At 39.1% G+C, this 19,679-nt stretch overlaps 1 protein-coding gene across 5 annotated transcripts in view; it reads left to right on the top strand.

Annotated features, from left to right (window-relative positions):
- Window positions 1-19,679, top strand: part of LOC121369379 (dynein heavy chain 12, axonemal-like) — a 121,842-nt gene that overhangs the window by 45,161 nt on the left and 57,002 nt on the right. For 4 of the 5 annotated variants that reach the window (XM_041494438.1, XM_041494439.1, XM_041494443.1 and 1 more), the window contains exons 28-40: window positions 1,940-2,123; window positions 2,883-3,107; window positions 3,820-4,005; window positions 4,737-4,862; window positions 6,040-6,228; window positions 7,110-7,255; window positions 7,940-8,245; window positions 8,870-9,062; window positions 9,839-10,044; window positions 13,451-13,525; window positions 13,892-13,979; window positions 15,271-15,282; window positions 19,310-19,488. In XM_041494438.1, the coding sequence (XP_041350372.1) occupies window positions 1,940-2,123; window positions 2,883-3,107; window positions 3,820-4,005; window positions 4,737-4,862; window positions 6,040-6,228; window positions 7,110-7,255; window positions 7,940-8,245; window positions 8,870-9,062; window positions 9,839-10,044; window positions 13,451-13,525; window positions 13,892-13,979; window positions 15,271-15,282; window positions 19,310-19,488 (2,115 nt within the window). The remainder of the gene's footprint in view (window positions 1-1,939; window positions 2,124-2,882; window positions 3,108-3,819; window positions 4,006-4,736; window positions 4,863-6,039; window positions 6,229-7,109; window positions 7,256-7,939; window positions 8,246-8,869; window positions 9,063-9,838; window positions 10,045-13,450; window positions 13,526-13,891; window positions 13,980-15,270; window positions 15,283-19,309; window positions 19,489-19,679) is intronic. The other variant, XM_041494440.1, reaches the window with a different exon arrangement.

Genomic DNA, 19,679 nt, shown 5'->3' with positions numbered 1-19,679 from the left:
ACACACACACTGACTACACACACACTGACTACACACACACACTGACCACACACACACACTGACTACACACACACTGACTACACACACACTGACTACACACACACACACACTGACTACACACACACACACACACACACACTGACTACACACACACACACTGACTACACACACACACACACACACACTGACTACACACACACACACCACACACATACTGACTACACACACACACTGACTACACACACACTGACCACACACACACACACACACTGACTACACACACACACACTGACTACACACACTGACTACACACACATACTGACTACACACACACTGACTACACACACACTGACTACACACACACACACACTGACTACACACACACGCTGACTACACACACACACACACACACACTGACTACACACACACACTGACTACACACACACACTACACACACACACTGACTACACACACACACTGACTACACACACACTGACTACACACACACTAACTACACACACACACACTGACTACACACGCACACACACTGACTACACACACACACACTGACTACACACACACACACTGACCACACACACACACACACACACTGACTACACACACACACACACTGTCTACACACACTGACCACACACACACACACACTGACCACACACACACTGACTACACACACACACACACTGACTACACACACACACACACACACACTGACTACACACACACACACTGACCACACACACACACTGACACACACACACACTGACTACACACACACACTGACTACACACACACACACTGACTACACACACACACACTGACCACACACACACACACACACTACACACACACACACACACTGACTACACACACACACACACACACACACACACACACTGACTACACACACACTGACTACACACACACACTGACTACACACACACACTGACTACACACACACACACACACACACTGACTACACACACACATACTGACTACACACACTGACTACACACACACACACTGACTACACACACTGACCACACACACACACACACTGACCACACACACACACTGACTACACACACACACACACACACTGACTACACACACACACACACACACTGACTACACACACACACACTGACACACACACACACTGACCACACACACACACTGACTACACACACACACTGACTACACACGCACACACTGACTACACACACACACACTGACTACACACACACACACTGACTACACACACACACACACACACTGACTACACACACACACACACTGACTACACACACACACACTGACTACACACACACTGACTACACACACACACTGACTACACACACACACACTGACTACACACACACACACACACACTGACTACACACACACACACTGACTACACACACACTGACTACACACACACACACTGACTACACACACACACACTGACTACACACACACACACACTGACTACACACACACACACTGACTACACACACACTACACTACACACACACACTGACTACACACACACACACACTACCTACACACACACTGACTACACACACACACACTGACTACACACACACTGACCACACACACACACTAACTACACACACACTCCCCTTGTCCAATCTATTGGAGCCTTTTGTCACTGGCCTCTGAACAATAATTTTGTTCATGCATTGCTTGCACAAATCTAATTTTGTGTCACCTATGTTTTGTTCTTGCAAAATTTAGGGGAACATTTACATGGTCATAACGGGTTACACAAAAGGGAAAAGCTCACTTAAACACCTCATCTACCTTTCTCTTTGGAAGGTAGAAGTCACTTCTACTTAGATTAAGGCCTGAAAATTATGTTTTGCGTGATTAGTTACTCAATGGTTTAACTTTGTTTCAGATTTATGTTGGTGGGTGAACCGTTTGGAGCGAAGTCGGCCGTCCTCGAAGTTCTGCGTGACGGAATGACCAAGCTGTTTGAGGACGGAGTGGAGGGTTACGACAAAACCATCGCACGAATCATCAACCCCAAGTCCATCACAATGGGCCAGCTGTTCGGACAGTTCGATCCTGTCTCACACGAGGTTTGTACACTTGGTGTAGCAACAGAGTTCATTTTTACACAGTTTACTGCCATATCTTCTTGATATATAGTTTTTAACACTGGCCTAGGTTCCAATTATTTTAACTATTTTAGGTAGGGTTTAAGTGATTTTAATTATTGGTGGAAATGCTCAATTGGGCAGTCAGAATTTAGTACAAACTATTCTTAAATTTCACCAACCAAACACAATTTTAACCTTATTAGGCTACTATATTCCCCCAAGCTAATCTAAATATTTAATTTCTTCATGTGTTAATGGAGGATGAGATGTTGCTAATTGTGTTTTCCAATTTGCCTTTAATCTCTCAGGAAAGTGAGTGCAAACAGGATTTTGTAGTCTTTTGTATGGTCAGCCAAAAAAAAGTAGTCATTTCGTAAATTCTTATAAAAGGGAGGCAATGCTATCTACCACTTGCAGAATTAAAGTTAATAATTTATCTTCATTTTCATTCATCAAATTGAAGAATGCATAGAAAACATCTTTGCATGCTTTATATCCTTGATGTGTAGTGTTAATGATATCATCAACATGAACATAACAGGGTCCAATTTACAAACCCTGTTTATGACTTACACACATGTAACTACACACATTTACAATGCTTAAACACTGCTTTTAAAAAAAAAAGTTTTTGGAAATTTGGCTAATTATATTCCATGTTTAAATATTTCAATCATTTTACACAGAAATTATCGAAGTACCATACTGAATGAGAGATATGTGTTTACTTTGTTCCAGTGGACGGACGGGGTTGTGGCGAACACGTTCCGCGAGTTTGCGTCTGCGGAAACGCCCGACAAGAAGTGGGTGATATTCGACGGGCCGATCGATGCGCTGTGGATCGAGAACATGAACACGGTGTTGGACGACAACAAGAAGCTGTGTCTGATGAGCGGCGAGATCATCCAGATGTCCAACGTGATGAGCCTCATCTTCGAGACCATGGACCTCTCGCAGGCGTCGGTACGATCCTCGCCATCACACTCATAACTCAGATCAGTAGATGGCAGATTACTGTATATCTTTATTTAGAGTCTATTTTATTTCCACTTTGTAATTGCTCTATTTCATTCTGATATCAATATGTTATATTACTTTCAGATTAAGATTATGTAATGTCTGTTTGCTATATGTAACATGTACGGCAATGAATCGGGGGCCCCATCACTGACATTACCATAACATATTTCTGGGGCAATAAACTGTTAAAAAAATATATGTGTCAGCTTTTTGATGAAGGCGTTCAAATTATTGATACCACTTTTCTTGTACATCTCATTTTTGTTACCTTTATAATAATGTCCCTGTTATAGTAATGTCCTTTCGTCAAACAAATGCTTTGAAATTAATAATTGTACATTTTTTTACATTAACATGACCTCTAACATCATTTCATTTGCCTCCTCACATCCCAATGACTGCTATGAAAATTCCAATATCTATATAATCTATCTATCTATATAATGATATGAGAATGTTATATGGTTTATGATTACTCCCAGTCCTCCACAGTACATTAATGCATTTTTATATGTTAAAAATACTATTATATATTTTATGACGGTACTGTATACCTATGTATTTTCAGACGGCGCTGTATACTATATGTTTTAATGATTAATTAATGTATACAAATGTGTTATAATATATATGTTTATGACTGTTCTGCTTGCAGCCGGCCACTGTGAGTCGATGCGGCATGGTTTACCTCGAGCCGTCCACCCTGGGCTGGCGTCCCATCGTGAGATCATGGATCAACACGTTTCCCGAGGCGTACGGCGCGGAGGGAGAGGAGCTGATCGAGGCCATGTTCGAGTGGCTTGTCGACCCCTGTCTCACGTTCATCAGAAAGAACTGCAAGGTTCGTGACCATGTCTCGTTTATTAGCAAACAGTTCAACTCGAGCAGAAATACCCTGACTAGAATAAACAGTAATAAACCAAGAAAAGAGCCAGTCACTGAAGATATCACCTTGTTTCATTCTGGGTGTGCCAAGAATGTCTGTCACTTTAGAACTAACTTTTACACTTTCTTGAGCATTGCTAAATATTAAGAGGCAATTCTAAGGCCCATGCTTATAGAGTCTAGTCTCAAATCTTTAATCATGTCACATGCTTGCAGTTTTGTATGGTGTTGCCATGATGTTAAAGTCTCAGACAGTCTTAAGACTAGAGTCCATAAACGTTTATCAGCACCAGTCAGAAATTGCATATTTTTCAGAAAAACTTGTTTTTGTTTCACATTCTCATTAACACTATTGCTTTTACTTCACATAGCATACAGGGGGAAATGTATGTTCTGTTAGCATTTGGCAGTGTTGACCATTCTACGGTATTTTACACCCTGATCAAAAATGGAGGACATCATTATTTTACTCCTTTTTGTTTTTCTCTTCTCTTAATTTTTATTCTTTTTTAAACAAGAATTTTTAAGAGATATATATGTAATATTAGGAGAGATGCAAAGCTATATAATTTTTTAAAAACTAACTTTTAATTGATTTCTTTTTTAATCTCCCTGAATGTTTTAATGTAAAATAAATTTTCTTGTTACTATAACCCAGTTGAGTATGTTTGGTGTTTGTGTATCCAGGAGTACGTTCTAGCAAGCCAGACGAACCAGGTGCAGTCGTTGATGTTCCTTGTCGACATGTTAATGCACGAAGCCATCAGCAAGGACGACGCCAAATACAACAAACACATTCGAGTCTACCTGTGTGTAAGTGATCATGCCACACGTTGCACACTGTCAGCCTCTTCGCATCATTGAGTCACTCAAATCTAGAGGAGAAAAAACATTGTATAGAAACAAAAATTAATGCATTTAAATTTTGTTCTTGTTGAAATAATCTTTAAAGAATTACTTTCTATTTGTATAAAAATCAGTTTCTTCCATTCATCTCAAAATGTCTGAAATGAGTTACAGGACGATATGTGAACAGTTCACTGACGATATGTGAACAGTTCACTGACGATATGTGAACAGTTCACTGACAATATGTGAACAGTTAACGGACAATATGTGAACAGTTCACTTTCAGTGTTATAGATTGATGACCATCACAAACCTTGTTAACTCTGCCAGGAGGCAGGACATAACGCAGTGGTAAAGTGATCGCTTGATGTGCAGTCGGTCTAGGGTCGATCCCCATCAGTGGTCCATTGGGCTATTTCTTGTTCCAGCCAGTGCACCACGACTGGTATATCAAAGGCTGTGGTATGTGCTATCCTGTCTGTGAGATTGTACATATAAAAGATCCCTTGCAACTAGTGGGAAAATGTAGCAGTTTCCCTCTCTAAGACTATATGTCAGAATTAACAAATGTTTGACATCCAATAGCCGATGATTAATAAATCAGTGTGCTCTAGTGGTGTCGCTAAACAAAACAGAGTTTAACTTTGTTAACTGCCATGGATTCAGTAGATGGGATAACTGTACAATTTGTATTTCTGTTAAAACATTAGCAAGCCTTGTTTTAATTTCTGTTTATGATTAATGTGACAAGTACCATATATTGAAACAAGTGTGTCTGGTAATTCTCATTTATTATAATACCAGATCATTACTACAAATCATTCTTTATGTCTTGACCACTTCCTTATTTTCCAACCTGCATGTTCTTAACTTACTTTCTTTATTATTAACAATAAAATTATTCCATCGTGTCTTTTATCACCTACAAGGAACATTTTGTTTTAACATTTTAATTAGTGACAGTTTGTGATATCAGTATGAAAATTGAGTGGCAATTATTATATTTAACATTTTAGAACTGTGAAGCGACCTCTGAAATGTGCTTCTAATATAACAACTTGTGACATGCTACTGAATGAAATGTTCCCTCACATAGAATGTTGTGGTACTGTTTTTTTTAAATGTATTTGTTGGCTTGCAGTCTGCAGTGTTGTTTGGAATCACGTGGTCCATTGGAGCGGCCGTTGACGTGGACAGTCGACAGAAGTTCGACACGTACTTCCGAGAATTGCTGTCTGGCAAGTTCGAGGACTCCCCCATTCCGAAAGCACTGGGGAAAATAGAGTCGCCAATCCCATCAGACCATCTCATCTATGACTACATGTATGAGGTTAGTGCTGCCAAGTGCTACGTAATATAACAAGTATTTCTCTGTTGCATGGTCCTCCCTTTCTCATAAAGAAATGTAGTTATTGTAATCAAACCTTGTATTTATAGATATCTTTGAAGCTCTATTATGTGGGTGCCCTGTGCTATAGATATGCCACTTTCAGCATTTTCAACACATTTAGGGCCCAAAATTGGTTTTAAAAAATATCTTCATGAATATACTTAGCCAAATATGTTTAGCAATTTGATAAATGTGCTCAAATAAAAGAAACTTGTGACTTACAAAAATAAAATCAGACACTGGATTTAATTGAGGCATCATTTGTCGGTACAAGTAAGAGGAGATTTTCAATACAAAATGAAATGTGCGACTGTCACGTTGTTATTTGTTAATATTGTACAGTGTATTGTATTTATATGTTAGTGGTGCAGGAGTTATCTCAGTCAGTTGAATACTTGTCTGAGGTGTCACAGGATCGAACCACCTCAGTGGATCCATTCAACTGATTGGGTTTTTCTTGTTCCAATCAGTGCACCACACCTGGTCAATGGCTGTTGTATGTGCTTTCCTGTCTGTGGAAAAATGCATATAAAAGATCCCTTGCTGCATTAAGAAAAATGTAGTGGGTTTCCTCTGATGACTGTGTCAGAATGACCATATGTTTGACATCCAGTAGCCGATTATTAATTAATCAGTGTGCTCTAGTGGTGTCGTTAAACAAAACAAACTCACTTTATTTGATAGTTTTCAACACTAAGTTCACTCTAGCCCTATTCTGATATATAAAGAGGATGGGTCTACAGAGAATAGTCCAGCTCGTTTACTCAATCAGAAGGCTCCTACCAGTGTTACATTTGTTTTGAACTGTTTTGTGTTTGTAGCAAAAAGCGCGAGGTTCGTGGCGTCACTGGAATGAAATGGTCCGCGGACTGGACATCAAGGGTGCAAAGATCCGTGAGATGTTGGTGCCCACCATGGACACAGCAAGATACACGTACCTCATGGACCTGTGTATAGAACACACTAGGTGATTCATCACATCCACATGTATTTCCTGGCAGTACTGTCTCCTCCATTGGGGGTGGATGTTTGGGGGTGGCTGGGATGTAGGTGAACTAGTCACACCAGTAATCATCTTTGTACCACACTGCTTTAGGGAAGATGTATATATGAAATCTCTTGCTGTTTTTATGTAGAAGTAGCCTTTGTGACTGCTGCACAGACTTCCTATCTCAGTCTCTGTCTGTCTCTCTGTCTCTCTCTCTGTCTGTCTCTCTCTCTCTCTCTCTCTCTCTCTCTCTCTCTCTCTCTCTCTCTCTCTCTCTCTCTCTCTCTCTCTCCCTCTCTCTCTCTCTCCCTCTCTCTCTCTCTCTCTCTCTCTCTCTCTCTCTCTCTCTCTCTCTCTCTCTCTCTCTCTCTCTCTCTCTCTCTCTCTCTCTCTCTCTGTCTTTCCCAAATGTAAAAATCACTATGAAACACATCAATAAGTCATTCATTAAATAAATATTCCTTTTTCTACATCCATTGCTAAAAGTGTACTCTTTTAGGATTTTGTTTTACTATAGAGATCATGGTTACCTTTGCACTGAATAGAAATGAAAAGGAAACATTCATTTGGCAGTAACATACTGGTTATTGTTCAGCTTATATTCCCTCTGTTGTCATGTACTAGGTAGTTCATTATCGGAATAATGTTATGTGTTTTCTTCAGACCACTGCTGTTTGTTGGCCCAACCGGAACAGGAAAGAGTGTTTATGTTCAGGACAAGCTGATGAATGGACTGTCTAAAGAACGATATCTTCCGACGTTTGTCAACTTCTCTGCCCAGACGAGCGCCAACATGACCCAGAATATCATCATGTCAAAGCTGGACAAGAGGCGGAAGGGCGTGTATGGCCCGCAGATGGGAAAGAAAGCCGTCATCTTCGTGGACGATCTCAACATGCCGGCCAAAGAGGTGTACGGAGCACAGCCCCCGGTCGAACTGCTCAGACAGTGTATTGACCACGGCATCTGGTATGTAGTACGGTGTATTGACCACGGCATCTGGTATGTAGTACGGTGTATTCACCACGGCATCTGGTATGTAGTACGGTGTATTCACCACGGCATCTGGTATGTAGTACGGTGTATTGACCACGGCATCTGGTATGTAGTACGGTGTATTGACCACGGCATCTGGTATGTAGTACGGTGTATTGACCACGGCATCTGGTATGTAGTACGGTGTATTGACCACGGCATCTGGTATGTAGTACGGTGTATTGACCACGGCATCTGGTATGTAGTACGGTGTATTGACCACGGCATCTGGTATGTAGTACGGTGTATTGACCACGGCATCTGGTATGTAGTACGGTGTATTGACCACGGCATCTGGTATGTAGTACGGTGTATTGACCACGGCATCTGGTATGTAGTACGGTGTATTGACCACGGCATCTGGTATGTAGTACGGTGTATTGACCACGGCATCTGGTATGTAGTAATATCTCTCTGTGTGTAGACCATCGTGTTTGTGTTGTGTTACTAAGTCTCACTCTGTGTTTCTCACGTCAGGTACGATTTGAAGCTCTTTGTGTGTTGACCATCGAGTTTTTGTTTTGTGATTAAGCCTCATTGTGTGGTTTGTCTCGTCAGGTACGATTTGAAGGACACATCAAAGATTGTCCTGCAGGACGTCCAGTTCTTGACTGCCATGGGGCCGCCCGGTGGGGGACGGAACCATGTAACGCCACGCTTCCTGCGCCACTTCATCATCGTTGGCATGAACCCCTTCAACGACGACACCATGATCAAGATCTTCTCCACACTCATATCAACATATCTCAGAGTAAGTAACACTCATGTCGACGTATCTCAGGGTAAGTAACACTCATGTCGACGTATCTCAGAGTAAGTAACACTCATGTCGACGTATCTCAGAGTAAGTAACACTCCTGTCGAGTATCTCAGAGTAAGTAACACTCGTGTCGACGTATCTCAGAGTAAGTAACACTAATGTCGACGTATCTCACAGTAAGTAACATTCATGTCGACATATCTCAGAGTAAGTAACAATCATGTCGAGTATCTCAGAGTAAGTAACACTCGTGTCGACGTATCTCAGAGTAAGTAACACTCGTGTCGACATACCTCAGAGTAAGTAACACTCGTGTCGACGTATCTCAGAGTAAGTAACACTCATGTTGACATATCTCAGAGTAAGCAACAGAGAAATCATTATTGGAAAAAATTTGTTAAAATACTTTTACACACTCATGTCGACATATTTCAGATTAGTTTAAATATTTCTACACACTCATGTCAACGTATTTCAGACTAAGTAATGGAGAAATAAATATTGAAGAAGATTAGTTTTAAATACCGTGTCACGCTCATATCAACGTATTTCAGAAATATAATGTATTATCTTTAATGGTTCATGTACTACTGTATTTTTTTTCTTGTGTTGTTATGGTATGTAGGGCCAGGAATTTTCCTCTGATTACTTTGTGATGGACAGTTAGAGTTTTTCTGGTGTTGTTATGTTATGTAGGGTCAGGGATTTTCCTCTGATTACTTTGCGATGGACAGTTAGAGTTTTTCTGGTGTTGTTATGTTATGTAGGGCCAGGAATTTTCCTCTGATTACTTTGCGATGGGCAGTTCAATCGTCCAGAGCACACTGGACATGTACAAGCAGGCCATCTCGAACCTTCTGCCCACCCCGGCCAAGTCCCACTACGTGTTCAACCTAAGAGACTTCTCACGCGTCATCCTCGGCATCTGTCTCATCAAGAAAGAGCAGGTGGAAAGCAAGAAAGTCTTCATCAGGTTTGTTCTCTTCCTTAAAACGTGTAGGGTCAGTCTTAAAACATGTAGGGTCAGTCTTAGAACATGTAGGGCCAGTCTTAAAACATGTAGGGTCAGTCTTAAAACATGTAGAGTCAGTCTTAGAACATGTAGGGCCAGTCTTAAAACATGTAGAGTCAGTCTTAGAACATGTAGGGCCAGTCTTAAAACATGTAGGGTCAGTCTTAAAACATGTAGGGTCAGTCTTAAAACATGTAGAGTCAGTCTTAGAACATGTAGGGCCAGTCTTAAAACATGTAGAGTCAGTCTTAGAACATGTAGGGCCAGTCTTAAAACATGTAGGGTCAGTCTTAAAACATGTAGGGTCAGTCTTAAAACATGTAGAGTCAGTCTTAGAACATGTAGGGCCAGTCTTAAAACATGTAGAGTCAGTCTTAGAACATGTAGGGCCAGTCTTAAAACATGTAGGGTCAGTCTTAAAACATGTAGGACCAGTCTTAAATGTGTAGAGTCAGTCTTAAAACATGTAGGGTCAGTCTTAGAACATGTAGGGCCAGTCTTAAAACATGTAGGGTCAGTGTGTAGGGTCAGTCTTAAAACATGTAGGGTCAGTCTTAGAACATGTAGGGCCAGTCTTAAAACATGTAGGGTCAGTCTTAGAACATGTAGGGTCAGTCTTAAAACATGTAGGGTCAGTGTGTAGGGTCAGTCTTAAAACATGTAGGGTCAGTCTTAGAACATGTAGGGCCAGTCTTAAAACATGTAGGGTCAGTGTTAGAACATGTAGGGCCAGTCTTAAAACATGTAGGGTCAGTCTTAAAACATGTAGGGTCAGTGTGTAGGGTCAGTCTTAAAACATGTAGGGTCAGTCTTAGAACATGTAGGGCCAGTCTTAAAACATGTAGGGTCAGTCTTAGAACATGTAGGGTCAGTCTTAGAACATGTAGGGCCAGTCTTAGAACATGTAGGGTCAGTCTTAGAACATGTAGGGTCAGTCTTAGAACATGTAGGGCCAGTCTTAAAACATGTAGGGTCAGTCTTAGAACATGTAGGGTCAGTCTTAGAACATGTAGGGTCAGTCTTAAAACATGTAGGGTCAGTGTGTAGGGTCAGTCTTAAAACATGTAGGGTCAGTCTTAGAACATGTAGGGTCAGTCTTAAAACATGTAGGGTCAGTCTTAAAACATGTAGGGCCAGTCTTAAAACATGTAGGGTCAGTCTTAAAACATGTAGGGTCAGTCTTAAAACATGTAGGGTCAATGTGTAGGGTCAGTCTTAAAACATGTAGGGTCAGTCTTAGAACATGTAGGGCCAGTCTTAAAACATGTAGGGTCAGTATTAAAACATGTAGGGTAGTCTTAAAACATGTAGGGTCAGTCTTAAAACATGTAGAGTCAGTCTTAGAACATGTAGGGTCAATCTTAAAACATGTAGGGTCAGTGTGTAGGGTCAGTCTTAAAACATGTAGGGTCAGTCTTAGAACATGTAGGGCCAGTCTTAAAACATGTAGGGTCAGTCTAAAAACATGTAGGGTCAGTCTTAGAACATGTAGGGCCAGTCTTAGAACATGTAGGGTCAGTCTTAGAACATGTAGGGCCAGTCTTAGAACATGTAGGGTCAATCTTAAAACATGTAGGGTCAGTCTTAAAACATGTAGGGTCAGTGTGTAGGGTCAGTCTTAAAACATGTAGAGTCAGTCTTAGAACATGTAGGGTCAATCTTAAAACATGTAGGGTCAGTGTGTAGGGTCAGTCTTAAAACATGTAGGGTCAGTCTTAGAACATGTAGGGTCAGTCTTAAAACATGTAGGGTCAGTCTTAGAACATGTAGGGCCAGTCTTAAAACATGTAGGATCAGTCTTAAAACATGTAGGGTCAGTCTTAGAACATGTAGGGTCAGTCTTAAAACATGTAGGGTCAGTGTGTAGGGTCAGTCTTAAAACATGTAGGGTCAGTCTTAAAACATGTAGGGTCAGTGTGTAGGGTCAGTCTTAAAACATGTAGGGTCAGTCTTAAAACATGTAGGGTCAGTCTTAAAACATGTAGGGTCAGTGTGTAGGGTCAGTCTTAAAACATGTAGGGCCAGTCTTAAAACATGTAGGGCCAGTCTTAAAACATGTAGGATCAGTCTTAAAACATGTAGGGTCAGTGTGTAGGGTCAGTCTTAAAACATGTAGGGTCAGTCTTAGAACATGTAGGGCCAGTCTTAAAACATGTAGGGTCAGTATTAAAACATGTAGGGTAGTCTTAAAACATGTAGGGTCAGTCTTAAAACATGTAGAGTCAGTCTTAGAACATGTAGGGTCAATCTTAAAACATGTAGGGTCAGTGTGTAGGGTCAGTCTTAAAACAAGTAGGGTCAGTCTTAGAACATGTAGGGTCAATCTTAAAACATGTAGGGTCAGTGTGTAGGGTCAGTCTTAAAACATGTAGGGTCAGTCTTAGAACATGTAGGGCCAGTCTTAAAACATGTAGGGTCAGTCTTAGAACATGTAGGGCCAGTCTTAGAACATGTAGGGTCAGTCTTAAAACATGTAGAGTCAGTCTTAGAACATGTAGGGTCAATCTTAAAACATGTAGGGTCAGTCTTAAAACATGTAGGGTCAGTGTGTAGGGTCAGTCTTAAAACATGTAGAGTCAGTCTTAGAACATGTAGGGTCAATCTTAAAACATGTAGGGTCAGTGTGTAGGGTCAGTCTTAAAACATGTAGGGTCAGTCTTAGAACATGTAGGGTCAATCTTAAAACATGTAGGGTCAGTCTTAAAACATGTAGGGTCAGTCTTAGAACATGTAGAATCAGTCTTAAAACGTGTAGGGTCAGTCTTAAAACACGTAGGGTCAGTCTTAGAACATGTAGAGTCAGTCTTAAAACATGTAGGGTCAGTCTTAAAACATGTAGGGTCAGTCTTAAAACACGTAGGGTCAGTCTTAGAACATGTAGAGTCAGTCTTAAAACATGTAGAGTCAGTCTTAGAACATGTAGAGTCAGTCTTAGAACATGTAGAGTCAGTCTTAAAACATGTAGGGTCAGTCTTAAAACATGTAGAGTCAGTCTTAAAACATGTAGAGTCAGTCTTAGAACATGTAGGGTCAGTCTGTAAAATGTGCATGTCTTAAAACGTGCATGTGGTTGATCTTAGAATCTGTTTAGTTTCAGTCTTAAAACTTGGGTATTGATTGGAATTCAAATAATTTATCCGTTTACTAAAACATTTTAGTTATGTAGATTTTTATCACAGCCAACTTTGTAAGTTTTAGAGGACATAAAATCAGTCTGTGTTGTGCTAAGTGATGGAAAAAAGAAATGTTTGTGTGGTTTGTTTCCAGACTTGGTACACAAGGTGATGAGAGTGTTTTACGACAGACTTATTGAAGATGCAGACGTGTTGTGTTAAGTAATGTATGACATTGTCTGGTTTGTTTTCAGACTTTGGGTACACGAGGTGATGCGAGTGTTTTACGACAGACTTATTGACAATGCAGACAGATCCTGGCTCTTCAAGTAAGTCTTGTCAAACTTCACCAGGGTATAGTTACAGTTTCTTCATGGGTTTATAATATAAATCATAATACTTTCAGTGATGCCATTTGTGCATTCATATTTGATGTTGGTTTTAAAAGTTTGACAACTTCATTTACTATTCCTGTGTCTTAAATTATTTCTTTTAATTCTTAGAATTAAAAAACAAAATCTTATTAGTGTTTAAAATTATGTAGATTACAGCTGAAAATGTTTCCTATTATTTCTATAATAGGTGGGGGGTTTTAATGAATAATATATAGATATAATTGTTCCTATTATATCTAAAATAGATAGCAATACCCACACAGAAGTGATGGTTACATGTATACATGGTTTTGATTGCAGGACGGTTTCCACATTGGTGAGAGAACAATTCAAGGAGAGTTTTGATGGAGTCTTTGAACATCTAGCCTCTGGTGGTCAAGGCGGAAAGGTGAATATTCTTCCACTTGATCAAACTAGTCTTTAGTCTTACTATTGGATTGTATTCACATGTAGTTATGGTTGTTCTGTGGTTTAGGTAGACAGTTGAATACATCCTGGTGTTTAGTCTTACTATTGGATTGTATTCACATGTATTTATGGTTGTTCTGTGGTTTAGTCTTACTATTGGATTGTATTCACATGTAGTTATGGTTGTTCTGTGGTTTAGGTAGACAGTTGAATACATCCTGGTGTTTAGTCTTACTATTGGATTGTATTCACATGTTGTTATGGTTGTTCTGTGGTTTAGGTAGACAGCTGAATACATCCTGGTGTTGAGTCTTACTATTGGATTGTATTCACATGTAGTTATGGTTGTTCTGTGGTTTAGGTAGACAGTTGAATACTTCCTGGTGTTGAGTCTTACTATTGGATTGTATTCACATGTATTTATGGTTGTTCTGTGGTTTAGTCTTACTATTGGATTGTATTCACATGTAGTTATGGTTGTTCTGTGGTTTAGGTAGACAGTTGAATACTTCCTGGTGTTGAGTCTTACTATTGGATTGTATTCACATGTATTTATGGTTGTTCTGTGGTTTAGTCTTACTATTGGATTGTATTCACATGTAGTTATGGTTGTTCTGTGGTTTAGGTAGACAGTTGAATACATCCTGGTGTTTAGTCTTACTATTGGATTGTATTCACATGTTGTTATGGTTGTTCTGTGGTTTAGGTAGACAGCTGAATACATCCTGGTGTTGAGTCTTACTATTGGATTGTATTCACATGTAGTTATGGTTGTTCTGTGGTTTAGGTAGACAGTTGAATACATCCTGGTGTTGAGTCTTACCATCAAATTGTATTGATCTGTATTTATGGTTGCTCTATGGTGTTGGTAGAAAGTTGAATACATTCTAATGTACTCAATGGGGACTATTACACCGACATCTCTCTCACTAGCCACTAACGCTCTGTCCTGGACAGGCAGCCCAGATAACTGAGGTGTGTGCCCAGGAAAGCATGCTTAAACCTTAATTGGATATAAACATTGAAAATATAGATAAGGTGAATGTAATGGATATTTTGCACGTAACTATCTTTCTGACCACTTGACACCTTCTCTGAGTAATACAATGTATGTAGTTTTATCCAAAGTTGGGGGGGGGGGGGGGGGGGGCAGGAAAGTTGATATTATACAGCTGATACGTTACATGTGTTTAATTGTCTAATTTATTATCTCTGTAAATAATTTTCTTCTTCCTTTCTTTTCTACTTTTTTCTTTCAATCTTATTTCCAGACGATGAAAACTGTAACTAGATCATTGTTTGCATGCTGTTAGTTCGCCAAGTTCATGCATGGCTATTTTTATGCTGATTTATATCAGAATGTTTTTGGAGATATTAATTTGATTTTCGTTTACACTGGAATCACTGTGCTGCGCGACACACTGAGAAAACATTTGGTTTGAATATGTAATTAATGGAACAGGGTCCTCCAAAAACACTGCAGGGCTCGAATTTAATGACATCACCGACAGCAATTGCCCTAGCTGTGATATGAATTGCTATAGTTCCGGGTCTTTACTGATGACAGTTTTCTGCTGCTGAATACAAATTATAGTCATTGGTTGACAGGATCATTTTTCCTTTTTAAGTTATGTTTATTTGTTGCCAAAGTTACTGGTTTAGAACTGCGATTGGCAGCTTCAGAATTGCCGTAGGTGAACGAACATTCTACCTATGGCAATTTTTGTTTAAATGTCTGTAAGAAGCCCATTCTTAAGTTCGAGTTCTGACATTGTAACTATGGTAAGTACTGCTGGTTGAAATTACAGCTTCATGCTTAGAGTACAGTGATACTTCTCTAAACCGGACCCTCAGTAAACCAGAATTCCCTCAACACCGAACTTTTTTCACTGTCCCGCGTTTTACGCAGCTTTAAACCCCTGAAAACCGGAAACCCCTCTACTCTGAATACCGAACGAATTTCCGGGTCCCGTTTTGTTTATTCAATACAAATTTTACCTCTGAAGACCGAACAATTAAAAACTCTGAAGGAGTGTCGCCTGTCTCGACCATACCAATTAGTTGTCAAAGTCGCGGTGTTACTAACCATACCAGATGGTATGCACATGCTCGGTGTAGCGTGTCCGGGACGTGTTTGAGCGTTTGTCGAACAATGCTCTAATTAGTCTCTGTTACCTAGATTTCGGTCAAGCCTTGTCATTCAATTAACACCTTTAAGTTTGTAACGGGAATAATCATGTGCACAGTGTTTATTGGGAATGAGATTATTACCTCTTCCGAACAAATTTATCGCTGGTTATATCTGATTATTTTACACGAGGACCCGACAAAGCAACCATAAATTTAATTCATTGCATTCTCATTTTCTCTGTTCCACTGTTTATTTAGACAAATAAGTCGGCTTCTGTTTCCGATATGTTTCGTAGGTACGTCAATAGCATTTCATTTCCATATCGATTGTCATCATGTCCGAACGTCCAGCAAAACGGTGTTGTGTAGAGTTGTCACTGGACGATAAAGTTAAAATTATTAACAAATACGAAAGTTTACCCAAACCAACATTACAGTCACTAAGTGATTCATTTGGCATTGGGAAATCGACTGTATCTGACATAATCTAGAAAAGGGACACCTATAAATTGCAGTACGAGAATAATGCAAATGGAAGTAAACGAAGGTTTAATAACTCAGAACATTTCTTGACGTTTCAATGTGTTACATGTTCCAAATGTATTTGTGTTATTTGTTCACAAAAGCTCAACAATCTACATAAAGAGTTTCCACTTTTATTTGGTTATTGTTGGTTTATAAATGTAATTTAACACACGTTTGTACCTTGGTAATATTAATAGCAAAAATAAAAAAATGGTTATCAAGGCTGTTTCTTAAAACCTCAGTAAACCGAACACCCCTCTAAACCGAACATTTTATTCGGTCCCAAGGGTGTTCGGTTTAGAGAACTTTCACTGTATTTGTTTTCTGTGTTGGATGCATGTGTTCTTTATGCCCAAAATATCTGTAGACGCTCAAGATAGTGGATTGATGTGACCTTACGTACAACACAGTCTGATGTTTGATGATACTGAGTGTTTATAAGCATCTTTCAGAAATGTATTCATTTGAATGATTAAGATTTGTGACAATTGACAACGCTGCAGCTGGTCATGAACATAAGCATCTCAAGACATGTTTTTCCCATCCCAACCAGTGCATCATCACTTGTATCTCAAAGACCACAGTATGTGCTGTCCTGTCTGTTGGAAAATGCATATAAAAGACCCTTTAGTTACTGCTAATGGTTAAATTTAGTGGCTTTTGTCTGAAGACTACCGGTCAGAATTACCAAAATGTTTTACACCCAATGGCCAATGACAAGATATGACAAATTTGTTTTTTAAATACTGTTCAAAAAAGAAAGTAAATTTTTGGTAGAATTACAACTTTACATTGCAGGAGAAGCCAGCACCTTGAAGGAATCATTATTTATTTTGAATGTTTGTATCACTTTGTCAATTTGACTTGTTTCCATTATAAAGCTGGAGTCAGTGTGTCTTATTTAAAGCATGTGTATGAATGTTTTGTCCTGTTCAGATTTTATTGTTCATTTTGTTTTATTTATGTTACATACTGAACTGTAGAAGAAACAGTCTTACATGACAATTTGTTTTGTAAAGTTGAGTGTCGGTCACTTTTATTGTTTAATTGCCACCATTTTGTTACTGACGACACAGTCGGAGCTGTTTAATTGCTTATGTGACATCAGTAAAAGGTGAATCAAAAACAGACCAAGAGAAAACCATAATAAGTACATGTACCTGGCCTTTCACAAAAACAGACCCAGAGAAAACCATAATAAGTACATGTACATGGGCTTTCACAAAAACAGACCCAGAGAAAACCATAATAAGTACATGTACCTGGCCTTTCACAAAAACAGACCCAGAGAAAACCATAATAAGTACATGTACCTGGCCTTTCACAAAAACAGACCCAGAGAAAACCATAATAAGTACATGTACCTGGGCTTTCACAAAAACAGACCCAGAGAAAACCATAATAAGTACATGTACCTGGGCTTTCACAAAAACAGACCCAGAGAAAACCATAATAAGTACATGTACCTGGGCTTTCACAAAAAGCTGATCTACCGTTCATATTACATATCTTAGAATTTCATTAGCAGTTCAGTATATACAGTGAAACCTGTTTAAACCGGATCACACTGGGGACCTAATATTTATTTGATTTAGACAGGATGTAGTGTTTAGAAGGATAGCCTTTTAGATTTGAGGAAATTCAGCACAATAAAACTTGGCCAGTTTTGACATGATTCCAGTTTGTTCAGTGTGTGGTTTAGACAGGTTTCTCTGTGTACCAGTAATGTTTTGGAAATTCAAGTTTAATTATTTTTTGTTCTTCAGTTTTATTTTGCATTCTACAAAAAATACAGAACGATCATTCAGTAATGGGTCTGACTTAATCATACAGTAGATTGTCAAATAGTCTTTCAAGCTAGGGACACTTTACACTTTATTAATTGAGTAGTACCATACTAATATTTCTCGTAAATAAACATTCCTCTTGTGGATTTATGACACAAATACTTCATGCCTGCTATTAAAGTTATTTTAAATATATTTGAGACATGAAACTGCATGTCTTGTTCATTTCCTTCTTGGGTAAGTTCATTCAGGCAGCTCAGGATTTCAAATTTTATGGAAATTACTTTTGTCAGTTCCGTGCATTAATAGTGATCAGAACACAGAAATATATTTTTTGGTAATAGTGGATTATATTAGATGATAATTAATAATGGACTTTTGGTTCCATGATTTTGCTACCAACATGCTACAATAAATAAACATTTCTGTGAAATCCAGAGGCTTATTGAGGACAGCTTGATGGTATTTGGAATAAATATGAGTTTGTTACTAAATGTCACTTAAAATGTGTGACAGATATTATCTAATTATCTGGTACTTGTATTAGTCATAAACATTCTTTCCTTGGAGGTTATTCAAATACAGTATTGTTAACTCTTTGCTGCAGTGCATTGTATGCATGTATAACTAAGCTATATTTAACCCTAAAACACACTCAGAACACAACATTTTGTGGGGAGGGGGGGTCAAATATAAAATTCTTGTTCAAAATGTTTAAAAGTAGACTGACTCTGAGTATACATGTATAATGTAAAATGCTAGTAACTGAATTGGTGTGATGTAGAGTGTTCAGTAGTATACATTTAACTATTATCAGGGGGAAATCATTGACTGGTTGTAATCCTCTGTGTTTGTTGTATGATAACAGTGTAAGGAAGAAGACTTGCGTAGTTTGATGTTTGGAGACTATATGGAACCGGACGCTGAACCGGAAGATCGTGTGTACACGGAGGTGAAATCTCTAGATGAGTTTTACCAGGTGGTGGAGCAGTGCCTGGATGAATACAACAACACACACAAAAACAGAATGAACCTTGTGGTGTTCAGGTTGGTAACCATGGAGATATCTTTTATTACCTGTACATGGAGGTGAAATCTCTAGACGAGTTTTACCAGGTGGTGGAGCAGTGTACAACACAAACACAAGAACAAAGAGATACACGGCAGAATATGCTCACCTGTTCATGAACACATGGTATCATCACTGTTTTCAGTGATTCATAAATGCTTGCAATCAT

Source organism: Gigantopelta aegis, chromosome 3, assembly GCF_016097555.1.
Source record: "Gigantopelta aegis isolate Gae_Host chromosome 3, Gae_host_genome, whole genome shotgun sequence".
Lineage (NCBI taxonomy): Eukaryota > Metazoa > Mollusca > Gastropoda > Neomphalida > Peltospiridae > Gigantopelta > Gigantopelta aegis.
The sequence above is the reverse complement of the archived record's forward strand: the minus strand, read 5'-3'. Positions and strand labels throughout refer to the sequence as shown.